At 35.1% G+C, this 13,117-nt stretch overlaps 2 protein-coding genes across 3 annotated transcripts in view; one reads left to right on the top strand and one right to left on the bottom strand.

Moving 5' to 3' along the window:
* The window catches only part of LOC126811212 (quinone oxidoreductase PIG3), a 166,439-nt gene extending 164,055 nt beyond the window's left edge, over window positions 1–2,384 (top strand). The window contains exon 8 of the mRNA XM_050536786.2: window positions 2,247–2,384. Coding sequence (XP_050392743.1) covers window positions 2,247–2,294 — 48 coding nt within the window. The 3' untranslated portion in view covers window positions 2,295–2,384. The remainder of the gene's footprint in view (window positions 1–2,246) is intronic.
* LOC126811146 (bromodomain and WD repeat-containing protein 3) overlaps window positions 1–13,117 on the bottom strand; it is a 274,126-nt gene that overhangs the window by 128,600 nt on the left and 132,409 nt on the right. For both annotated transcript variants that reach the window (XM_050536628.2, XM_050536629.2), the window contains exon 19: window positions 2,046–2,180. In XM_050536628.2, coding sequence (XP_050392585.1) covers window positions 2,046–2,180 — 135 coding nt within the window. The remainder of the gene's footprint in view (window positions 1–2,045; window positions 2,181–13,117) is intronic.

Raw genomic sequence — 13,117 nt, 5'->3', positions numbered from 1 at the left:
TAAGAAATCTCTTCTTGTTTTAAACTCTCTTAGGCGGCGTACACGGACGGCCATGTTAACCAAGATAAGAGTACTTTTAACAAGTTAGGAGTGCTACAGGAGGACTCCTAAATATGTGTCATATAATAATAATGGGTCAGATCTAGTTACGTAATTTTCCATAGCCCTCGGTCCCGATTGGCATATACGGCCGACGTGGGTCCACAACCTTGATATACCATATATTTACACTATTAGCGAACGAGGGTTGGCCATTTTTGGCCTGCAGTTTTGGTCCGATTTTCACGAATTTCAAACTCAACTATCATTACGATGGAACGGTGATATATTCAAACGCTTTTTTTAAATCCGATAAAAACTGTTATCTCTGGAGGAACCACAAGGTAAACCAGCGGCTGCCAGGCAGAATACGCCCACATTTTCGAGAGATGGATAGAGAACAAGTTAAAAAAAAAGTGATTTTCCGTACAATCAGGGGCCATAATTCAGGAAGTTACGGTCCGATATGCGCGAATATCGAAAGGAACTGAGATCTTTGGGTTATAAACTCACATTTCAAGTTTCAACAAAATCGGATAAAAATTGCGACCTCTATAGGGTCCACAAGGTAAAAACGTGATTTTTCGTACAATCAGGGGCCATAATTCAGGAAGTTAGGGTCCGATATGCGTGAATATCCAAAGGAACCGAGATCTTTGGGTTATAAACTTACATTTCAAGTTTCAACAAAATCGGATAAAAATTGTGACTTCTATAGGGTCCACAACCTTGATATACCATATTTTTACGCTATTTGAGAACGAACGGCGGCCAGTTTGTCTGTCAGTTTTGGGCCGGTTTTCACGAAATTCGAACTTAGCCGTCCTTAGGGTGTAACGGTGATATAATTGTACGTTTTTTTAAATCGGATAAAAATTATGACCTCTATAGGGTCCACAAGCTAAAAACACGATTTTTCGTACAATCAGGGGCCATAATTCAGGAAGTTATGGTCCGATATGCTCGAATATCGACAGGAACCAAGATCTTTGGGTTATAAACTTACATTTCAAGTTTCAACAAAATTGGATACAAATTGCGACCTCTATAGGGTTCATAACCTTGATATACAATATTTTTACGCTATTTGAGAACGAACGGCGGCCATTTTATGTCAGTTTTGGGCCGATTTTCACGAAATTCGAACTCAGCTTTCCTTATGGTGTAACGGTGATATAATAATACGTTTTTTTAAATCGGATAAAAATTTTGACCTCTATAGGGTCCACAAGCTAAAAATGCGATTTTTCGTACAATCAGGGGCCATAATTCACAGATGAAAATGTGGGCGTATAAAAAGATCTTTGGGTTATAAACATGCATTTCAAGTTTCATCAAAATCAATTGTTGTTTAAGTAGCATTTAGTAACTGGATGAGAATAACACATGACACAATTATATGGAATACAAGTTACTTAAAGAGTTTATTACAGCGACCTTTCGACGGGGGTTTTCCCGTCTTTGTCAAGCAAAGAATGACCATCATAGTGCAATGAGGATATATATACAAAATATGGAACAAAGACAAACATCTATATACAATCAGAGATAATCATTTTGAAACCATCAAAGGGGGTGGGAAGCCATAAGGGTGGGTATAGTGAACTATGTCTAAAGAAAACATGATAATAAAGACAGCTCGATTTTTCGGTGACTATGCTTTCACAGAACGAACCCACTAAAGGACCATATAGAGAAGCCATATTGTGAAATAATTTTCAAAATCAGATGAAAATTGTGACCTCCAGAGTGACCACAAGCTAAAACGTGATTATCCGTACAATCAGGGGCCACAATCCATGAAGTTTCGATCCGATACATGCCAATATCGAAACGAAACAAGATCTTTTGGAGATAAACCTACATTTCAAGTTTCGTCAAAATCAGATAAGAATTGTGACCTGTAGAGTGTCCACAAACAAATTGTGGATGGATGTACGGATGTTCAGACGACAATATACATCCACAAGAAAATGTGGGCGTATAAAAAGAACTGTAACACTAACCTCATCCTCTGTATCATATAAAGCTCTGGCTGTTAATCTATTAGTAGTTATTTCTTCATTGTCTGCTGCTTGATTTCCATTACTAGATTTTTTACCTCCCTTCCTACGATTTTCAAGATGTAATGCATAATCATGCTGTAAGAGAATCATAAACCAATGTTACCAATATTGATTTAAAAATATTGCAATGGTCTTTTTCAGGTTCCCAAATGGTTGCCATGCAAAATAGATGGACAGAGAAAAAAGTAGAAAAAAACTCAAGCCAAAAGTGAGGCTGATGTCCCCCGCCGAAATCCCAAAATAAATAGATGACACATATGAGTTAATCGCACATTTATTTTTTTTTCAGAAGTATCAAGCAATCAAACTATACACTAAGTGTCATTACTATCTATCAGATAGAATCAAAGTTCTCTTGTCCCAAGGCATCGACCAATAAAATTGCTTAGCTTTAGCTCGAAGTGTTAATCATTGAACTCAGTCAAGACATTCACACAATGAACATCTACATCTACAAGTTTAAACATTCTACCACACTTAAAAGCAGAGTTGTTATGTTCTAAAGTCTTGATCAATCAAATTGCTTATCGCTCCTTAAACTAAGCACAAAATTCTCACTATCGAACTTAGTCAAGTTCGAATCTATATTCAGAGTTTCTTCGCTCTCACTTCATTATAACCAAAGTTATCGTGCCCCTAAAGCATCAACTGATCAGATTGCTAAGCAGACAATGTTTATCATCAAGGCATTCACCTAATGAACGCCTACACTAAGTTTGAACATTCCAGGCGACGATCCAGGGGGGAAGGGTTGCACCCGGAGCATGCCCGCCCACCCACCATCTTTTGCGGTGGTGTACAATTTTTTCACCCCATATATTCTCGCGGGAAAGAAATTAACAGTCAGTTTAGCATGGAAATCGTAATTTACTCCGAAACAGGTCGGTTGGTGACTTGGTTGATTGCCCATCAGTCCGCCCACCGAGGGCCGGGCTTCACAATCCCAAGTGTTGGCACGCCCCCCCCCCTTTCTGAAAATCCTGGATCCGCCTCTGCATTCTACCTCAATTAGAAGGAGAGTTATTGTGTTTCAAAGTCTTGAACCATCAAATTGTTTATCGCTCTGCTTACAATCAGCAGGAAATGTTCATGAAGTTAGTCAAGGTATTAATTAATAAAACTATACACCAAATGTCCTCACTCTTACTTAATTAGAACTAAGTTTTTGTGTCCCAAAGCATCAACCAATCAAATTGCTTATCTCTGCTTACCCTAAGCAGAAAATTTTCATCTTCTAACTCCATCAAGGCATTGATCTAATAAACACCTACACCAAGTGTGAACATTCTAACTAAATTAGATTGAGAGTTGTTGTGTTCCAAAGTCTCCACCAATCAAATTGCTTATTGCTCTGCTTACCCTAAACAGAAAATGCTCATTATCGAACTGAGTCAAGATATTGATGTAATGAAACTATACACCAAGTTTCATCACTCTCACTTAATTAGAACTAAAGTTATCGTGTCCCAAAGAATCAACCAATCAAATTGCTTATCTCTGCTTACCCTAAGCAGAAAATGCTCATCTTCGACTCCGTCAAGGTATTTGCCTAATAAACACCTACACCAAGTTTGAACATTCTACCTCAATTCGCAGTAGAGTTGTTGTGTTCCAAAGTCTCGGCCAATCAAATTGCTTATCGCTCTGCTTACCCTGAGCAGAAAATGCTCATTATCGAACTTCGTCAAGGTTATGATGTAATGAAACTATACACCAAGTTTCATCACTCTCACTTAATTAGAACTAAAGTTATCGTGTCCCAAAGCATCAACCAATCAAATTGCTTATCTCTGCTTACCCTAAGCAGAAAATGCTCATCTTCGAACTCCATCAAGGCATTGATCTAATAAAAACCTACACCAAGTTTGAACATTCTAGCTCAATTAGAAAGAGAGTTATTGTGTCCCAAACAGTGTGACGGCCTGATGGACAGACGGACGAACCCATTTTAATAAGCAAAATGTGCAGTAAACCATAATTTCGACCCTCATCTAAGCTATCCAGAAATGTATTTAATTTTGGAAACATGAAGATATATTTTAAGTCTCAACAAAATCGGATAAAAATCTTGACTACTAATAGTCCACTACCTTTGTATTACATACTTTCACACTTTTGGCCCAGTTTTCACGAAATTCGAAGTCACCAATCATTTGGGTGTAACGGTGATATATGCAAACATTTTTTTAAATCCTATAAAAATTGTGACCTCTAGAGGGACCACAATCAAGGGTCATAATTCAGGAAGTTACAATCCAATATGGGTTATAAACATGTATTTCAAGATTCATCAAAATCGGATCAAAAATGTGGCCTCTAGAGGGTCCACAACCTTGATATACCATATGGTTCATTCCATGTCAAGTGGACTAAACTTCCCTTTGCAAGAATTAAAAATTGGCTAGTACTAGGCATCATTAATAAATTTCCGACCAATACAGAGCACCAGTCTATAATTACCGCTTTGCATGACGACAGCGTGACGTTAGATGACAACGGTATTTGAAGTAGGCTGGTCAGACTGAAGACAAAGACTAGAAAGCTGGGTAAACATATAAAAAATTGTAATAAATCTTTAAAATTATATGACGATTATCTCGACAGCCTCTTTTCCCCCGGGATAGTGGAGATAGTGGACAAGACACCATCGGCAGATACCAGCACAATACATTTAATAAATAGAGGGACGCAGACATCTGTCGATGCTGTTAAATAGGAAAAATAAGAATTTATTAAGAAGGGTCAACAGGTATACATAAACAATTTTGCGTTTAAAATACCGACTAAGGAAGACCTCAAAAGAATTGATTAGCGCGAAGGCTAATAATAAAGTTTTGACAAATAAAAAAACTGGTTGTAAGTCCCAACCTCGTGAGGAAGAAGTCATTTTGTATGATGTCGAAAATCAAAGATACACTTCAGAATGCCATAATTTGGTCAGAAAGTACATTGCAAAAAGTTTAGTTGAGTATCGAATTGACTTTAATCCTTCGTGTTCGAGTTCTGCCATGCCTCACAACAAATTACCAGAAACCGTGTTCAGTCATCTCGATCGCGCCCTCGTCTAATATTTTTGGCAACGAAGCGTCTATTTTATATAAAATGAATAAATCTGATGAATGGCTAAAAAATCTTTCACCTGATAAACGTAATTTGGTCTTAATGGATGCTGAAACGATAACTAAAAATCAACTTTCTAAATTTAGGCAAAGACCGGAAGAAATCGAAAGAAAAAAGCTAGCGGTTCTTTTTGCGAAAAAGAATGAATTAATAGAAAAGGGGAAACGTGAGATTAAGAAAAAAGAGCGCCTAACAACAGAAATTGTTGGGTTGGGTCTATGGAAAAGTAAATAGGGTATGGAAAATGGGCTTTTACAACTAACAGATAGGGAAATTAAAGATGCACTGAAGGCACAGCTGGGGTTTTCATAGGTATGTTTTAAATCAGTAACTTTCCAATAAGTCTATATTTTATTTTACTGTCGCCGGTAAGGATCCCTCGATTCCAGTTTTAAAAGAAAATTTACAAAAATTAATTGACCTGGTTGATCCTACCAAACTTTCAATGCCCCTTTTTAGCGGTTATAAAAACATACAATTTCTTCATTCACCGTTTCTAATTTATTTGTCAATCCTGACATCCCAGCAGACCGACATTCCAACACTTCGCAGAGCATTTAAACAAATCATTATTTTTAAATAACTGTTTTCTTTAAACCAATCGGTTAATTTTCGGGTAGCAATTTATTTTACAAAATACGCCTACTACTGTAGATCTACTTTGATATCGTGTTTAAAAAGTTGCCTTTTACATACTCTAAGTATTTCCCAAGGGTAACAATTGAGAATATATGTTTATTACAGATTAATTCTAAATTACATATCTGTATTTGGTAAATAATGACTATGTATTATTTATTATCAATCAATTTGTGAAATGTCGTAACAGATCGTGTTTTTGGGTAAGATTTGAGTTATGCTTTGTTTGATAAAGTGAATACACCTGCGCTGATTACCTTAATTTTTAACCTATTTATCTTTCTTATAATTCATTTAATACTCTAATTATTCCATGAAACTTTTCTTCAATAAACAGACTTCCGAACATTATTTCTTAAATGGGGCATCAAATATAAATTTACCAAGGCATATTAACATATAAATACCAATATAAATAAACTTATGTGTCTATGGGTATACAGAAAATATAAATAGATTGTTCTAATATATCTACAAAAACGTAAATAAATTTAAATTGGACTGCACACGGGAATGGCCGATCCAAAAACTGAGCTGTGTTGTGCATGCTCTGAAATCTGAAATTCAATCGAATCATGGAGCAGATTTCGTCAGATAGCAAATTACGATTTAAACGAATAGTCCCGAATGGTAGTGGTGGTTCATTCATTTCGGAAAAGAAATCTATAAATTTAAATGACCAAGAAAACATAACTCCGTTAACATTGAAACCTCAAAATAAATATCTCCGCCGGTAGTACACAAAAGCAGTGTATTTTAACGTACAGTCGAATGGATATATCTTGTGAAATATAGCATGCAGGTATAGTTTGTTGGCAGTTTATAATAAAGGATTATCTAGGGTTGTTGTTTATATAGATATAGTGTCATAACTGTAAATAGTTTTCGAGATTTTTTTTTTAGCTTGGGGCACCCTACATTTGAAATTAGGGTATTGAAATGGGTCATATATTCAGTAATTTTTTTCAGGTTTTCAGGTGCTTTAAACTCACATTTCTAATAGGAGTAGAACTTTCTAACTTTGTAATCTAAGGCAACTTGTGGTGTAGATTATGAATTTAACATCACACGCAAAGTGAGATTGACACATGTCGTGCCACCAGGTGGCAAAATGTGGAACAAATGAACTATTCACATTTTTATTTTCAGGATTTCCACAGCCACTGGCAAAGTCACTATTGCATACACAACCTCCAAAATTCACATAGTTAATGTCAGTTTGTCTTTTGTCAATTTACAAAAGATTCTGAGTCGATGGGATATATATTTCGAAATTCAATGCACACTGAAAATGTACAAAATATACCCATTTTCACCTTCAATTTTGGCCATGTGGGACAGAGGTAAATATTCTGAAAAAGTTTGATATGAAACTTCAATTACGCTACTATAACATACATTAAAGTCCATCTTGTGTATTTGATGGCTTATATTTTTAATTGGCACTTGAAATCTGTGCGGTGTTGAAGTTTTAATGGCTATTAACAAAATTGTTGACTTTTCACGTTGATTTTAAAATTATGTCTAAATGGGCTATATGACACAGGCCATGGTAAGGTGTAGAACTAACATATGGCTTTGGGCAAATTGATTTTTTTCGAAACTAGGCCAAATCCAATGTAATTTTTGGTATGGTTATATACAAAATATAATAAAGAGACAATAAACACAACTTCACGATCAAAATAGTACAAATAAAGTATTTATTGCGAGACAAAAAAAAAATGCCCCTTTTTTGGGGTCTAAATTTGTCCCTCTTGGTGGTGTTAAAAAAAGGAAAGTATTTTGAAACTGAAGACATGGATTGAAATCTACAAGTTGTTTCTTAAATTGAAGATAAAGGATGTTTCTATCCATCAGAAGTGTCAAATTCCAACAATCTTAATATTTTTCAATAAAAAAAATTGTTTAAAAAGTGTGTAACAGACGTTATAAATTCCGTCCAAAAAACCTGATTTTTTTATTGCATTGAAAGAGTGGCTCATCACCTGTATCTATATGTATGTTTATGTTACAAATGAAGAGGCATACTTGAGTGATATGATGTAAGTATTTCTGTTGATCTAGAGACGTTTGAGAAGAAACTATTCGCATTTTCGATCGTCCACTCGAGATTCCGTCAAAGAATCACGTCCGTAATTTGCTTTTATGATGATCGATATTTCATGTCCCGTTTTAAATCCATGGCTCTTCCGCGGTTATTAGCTCCCTTGTTATACACACTGTTCGTATACCTCATGATTTTGCAGGTAATTAAGAATGGCCGACGCGGGGACCCGATAAGGAAATTCCGTTCTCAAACTTTTGTTGTCGTCACGTCCGTTATGTCAAAATCACACCTGTTATGCCAAAATCACGTCCGTTATATTATTACAAGAATTTGACAAAAACTGAGGATATTAGAGATGTCAAGAGCTGTTCCACACATTCAATGAAAGAATCACGCAAATTTGAGTGATGAAAGTTTGACCTTCGGTTTTACGTGTAACGGATGTGGTGGTGGACGAAATTGATAATGTCAAACATCACTAAAGTTACACAAAGAAGCTAAGATAACCTAAAGAAAATTACAAGTCTTTATTAAATTACATAAAATTACATAGATTGCCTTCTTTTTAATGTCCTTAAACTAAAAGAAAAGATTGTTAAACACCGACATTGTACTCAGATACACCTCACACTTTTAATTGGGTCAATAGTAACGTCTGTTACAAAAGGTCACGTCCGTTACATAGTAGGGAGTCACGTCCGTTACAAATATTTTGTATAATATTGACAAAACAGTACAGAGCAGTAAAATTAAATAATAAAACTAGAACTGTGATGCAGTAATGACGGGTTTCACCGGTGCCACGTTACCCTAAACATGTCACTTCCTGTACCAAAGAAACCAGTAAACAGGTTTCCGACATAAGCATTGCACACATCAAATAAAATGGATGCCGAATCAACCAAATCCAGCAATATCAATTCATTTTATACATTTGTTACATGCAAGTGTACAGTACTTCCGGTGATAATGAAAATGTTCAATTTGTTTTATGAAATCAGAAATGGCATAAGGCATCACATGGTGAAAATTTTATGTAAATCGAATAATAATTGCCACTTTTATAGACCAAAAACCTTGAAAAGTGACTTGTAGAAAATCGTCTATTTCTCTGCAACCGTACAAGTTAGAAACAATTTTCTGGTATCTGTATGGTCGTATGGGTTCAATCTATTTGCTGATTGAAATCAAATATCATAATTTTAAAAACATTACAAATCAGACTCATTTTAATAAAATATCTGTTTTGAAGGCTAAAAATACAGTTTTTACCAAAATGACGTTACTTTCGGTGATAATAAAAATCTTAAATTACTTGTATAAAATCGTAAATGGGATTAGGTATCACACAGTGAAAATTTCATGAAAATCGAATAATAATTGACACTTTTATGGACAAAAAACCTTGAAAAGTGACCTGTTGAAAATTGCCTATTTCTCCGCAACTGAACAAGTTAGAAACCATTTTGTGATATCTATATGATCGTATGGGCTCATTCTTTTAGTTGATTAGAATCAAATATCAAAATCTTAAACAAACAACAAATACCACTCATTTGAATAAATCATTTGTTTCGAAGGCTATAAATACAGTTTTTGTCCAAATTTCGTCATTTCCGGTGACATTGAAAATGTTAAATTGAGTTGAACCAGTCACAATTGACATTATGCATCAAATGGTTTCATTTTATGAAAATCCAATAATAGCTGACTCTTTTACAGGCACAATAGCGTAAAGAGTGACTTATGCAAAATTGACCATTTCTCGGCAACTGCGCATATTACAAATTAATTTTCACATACATTCTCTCCGTATAGATTATTGCTACGAGTTTATGAAAGTTACGAAGTAATATTTTAAAATATGAAAACGCTGGATGGGTTGTAAATAGCTTAATTTTACACCTTTTTTCACCTTTTAATCGAAATAGCCCGAAAACGGAATCGAAATTAAAAAAACTGGGCCCAACATTTTGTGCGCCTTTAAAGGGCGCACCCTTTCAGTTATACCAGATTTGAAAAAAATAATATTTGCTTTCGAAAAGTGGTACCTAACTGTAAAAATTGTAGTTTTTGGTAAAATTACGCCACTTCCGGTGCCGACAGATAACTCTATCGGTAACAAAAAAATGGCAATTGAGACAACGGAGCATATGAACTTTGTTTTATACAAATCGAACAATAAATAATTAATCTAGGACTGAAAAACTGAATTAGTCAATGGCGGCCAAGGAAAATTACTGAGACAAAAAAAATTCAGATTTTTGCTCAAGTCAGATGACTCGTTAGTTTTGTGTAAAACACGACTAAAAAATATTCATAAATAAAAAAAGTTTTTGTAAAAATTGAAATTTTCGAAATTTGGCGCCTAATATCTGCGATGATTTGCCGAAAATCAAAAATCAAAAGTAGCGTAGCTATGTGCCCTGTCTCCGGCTATGCCAAAATGTATCGAAAGTTAAAATCCAATGATTATTGTTAAAATTAATGCAATATTTCTAAAAACGATACCTTCGGTGTTTTCGGACATTTCGCATTGTCGCAGAACGTTCAAAATAGTTTTATCCTCTAAGTCACACCCACTTTTCCAGTAAAATCGAAGAAATCATAACGATTCGACAAGCAGTTGCTGAGATCTACTCAAAACAAAAGAAGAATAATAATAATAAGAACTAGACCTGCAAACAGCACTGAACCGGCTTTCAGGAATCAGACAGGAAGTGTGTCATACAATAGCCCATTTATCTAGCTACCAAACGATACTTTAGATGTTTTGATCCGGTCACACCCGACGATGAAATCCCAATTGTTGCAAGAGCACCGATATTTTTACTGTCTTTTTTTTTGTTGAATTATCGAATATTTTTTGACTACTTCCTGTTTACGGATCATTATCGGGATAGATTTAATAAGTGGTAGGGGAACTTAACTTCATGTAGCAGAAGTTTCAGAAAGATCCATTGGACAGTTTTACCTCCCTTATACCGTTAGACGCAGATTTACAGATATAACGATTTTTTTCAAAGATTGTGGCCCTTTTGGACCATTTATACTATATTGAAGCTTTTAAATTTGGATTCACACCCTAGACCACCGTAAGGACTCTAAGTAACATCAGTTTAAGAAAGGAAATAAGAGAAGTTTTCGAAATAAAAGCGTCTGAATAGCCCCCAAAAATGAAAATACTAGATTTTCAGCGTCCCATTATATATTGCCTAACCAGCGAATTTTTACCATTTAGATGTCATACGATCGTCCATTGTTCGGGCTATCCAATGACACTTAAGTTGGTTCGAAATCTTACGTAGTAATCACTTTTTTCGCAAGATCACCATTTTTTTACTTTTTATGTTTTTTTCTCTCAAAATATCAGATATTTTCTCGACTACTTCCGGTTTTTGGATCATCGTCGGGGTAATTTTAACAAGTTGTTTGGTTACCTAACCTTCTGTACAAGAAGTTTCAGTAAAATCCATTCAGCTGTTTTCCATAGAAAGAAAAATAGAAGAGCATTTTCAGTAATTTAAGGATTTTTCAACTTTTTTCCAAGATTGAGGCTCTTTTTCGACCACTTATATTATTTCAATGCTTTTATTTTTGGACTCATGCTATAGTCCACCGATAGGACTCTGAGTAAAAAAAGGTTTAATAAAAATCGTAGTTTTCGTTTTCGAGAAAAAGGCGTCTCAAAGTGCTCCAAAACGGAAAATACTAGATTTTCGACGTACCATAATTTATTTTCTAGCCATCTAAATCGTATCATTCAGATGTCATATGATAGTCCATTAATGGGGCTACCCTGCGATACTTTAGTTTTTTTGGTCCGCTAATATCTGATGGAGAAATCAAGATTTTCGCAAGAGTGCTATTTTCTTAAACCTTTTTTCTTCATTTTTTGAATACGTCCGGTATGAAAATTGTTGTCGGGATAGTTTTAATAACTGGATTGGCTTATCAAATTGCCACAGGGCTATGTAATGAAATATTACATTGTCTGATCAGATAAAATGCCCCTGGGAAATCCTATGTTCAAAAGTGTCAAAAATATCAAAATGTCAAAATATCGTAATTACGTCAGCTATCTGAATATGTAACTTTTTTGTAAAAAATTTTTTAATTAATAAAGTAATAGAGCATTTTCCAAAATTTCACGATTTTTCAACTTTTTTCGATTTTCAGTACGTTATGTTACCTATTCCAGAAATTTTAATGTCTAATTGGTAGGATTCATGCACAAGACTACCAGAGGGACTCTCGATAGGGAAAGTTTAAAAAAAAATCCTTGGAGCAGTTTTCGAGATACAGGCGTCCAAAAACGCTCCAAATCAGAAAATACCTGATTTTCAGAATGTCATATTTTGCTGCCCTCTTATAGGATTCGCGTGAAATGGGTATCATATGACAGTCGAATCCCCGGGCCACCCAACGATACCTTAATTTCTTTAATCCGTTGATATCGGGTGAAGAAATCATGTTTTTCCCAAAAGCACCCATTTTTTGCGTTTTCTTCGAAATATCGGACATTTTTTCGACCACTTCCGGTTTAAGGATTCTTGTCGAAATAGTTTTATCAGTTGGTTTTGGACTATAACTTCATGTTCCATAAGTTTCAGAAACGTCAATTCGGCCGTAAAACGAAACTCGGGCACACAAAATGGGCAGAAAATTCGAAAAAAATCGAAAAATAAAGGGTGATAACTCTGAATGAAAGTTATATTCCTGGAATCGGATTGCCTTCAGGTATCCAAAAATGTAGGTCAAATTTGAAAATTTTGAAAAATTACAAAAATTGTCTCCTAAACAACGTATTTTCAAATTTCGAACGACAAAAGCCATAGATGAATGTTCGCAATTGAAAAATGTGAGATAGCCATTGTCTCGGAAAAGATTCATGGTTTCCAAAAATGTGAATAGTTTTAAAATAGGTAAAGAATTGGCGAAATCACCGCCGATTTTTGATTTATTGCTACCGTTCAAAATTCGGCCACTTCCGGTCTGCGCAGAAGTTCCAAAAATACTTTTTCAAATAACCACCACATGGTTTCCAGAGAGAAAATTTAACCCCAGGTCGATATCTGTTTTCGATCATGGAGAAAAAGGCTCCCGCGGTAAATAATAATAATAATAACTAGACCTGCAAGCAGCACTGAACCGGCTTTCAGAAATCAGACAGGAAGTGTGTCATACAATAGCCCATTCATCG

The sequence above is a fragment of the Patella vulgata genome, chromosome 2 (genome assembly GCF_932274485.2).
Source record: "Patella vulgata chromosome 2, xgPatVulg1.2, whole genome shotgun sequence".
Taxonomy (NCBI): Eukaryota; Metazoa; Mollusca; class Gastropoda; family Patellidae; genus Patella; species Patella vulgata.
Note: the sequence above shows the minus strand (reverse complement) of the source record. Positions and strands in the feature narration are given on the sequence as shown.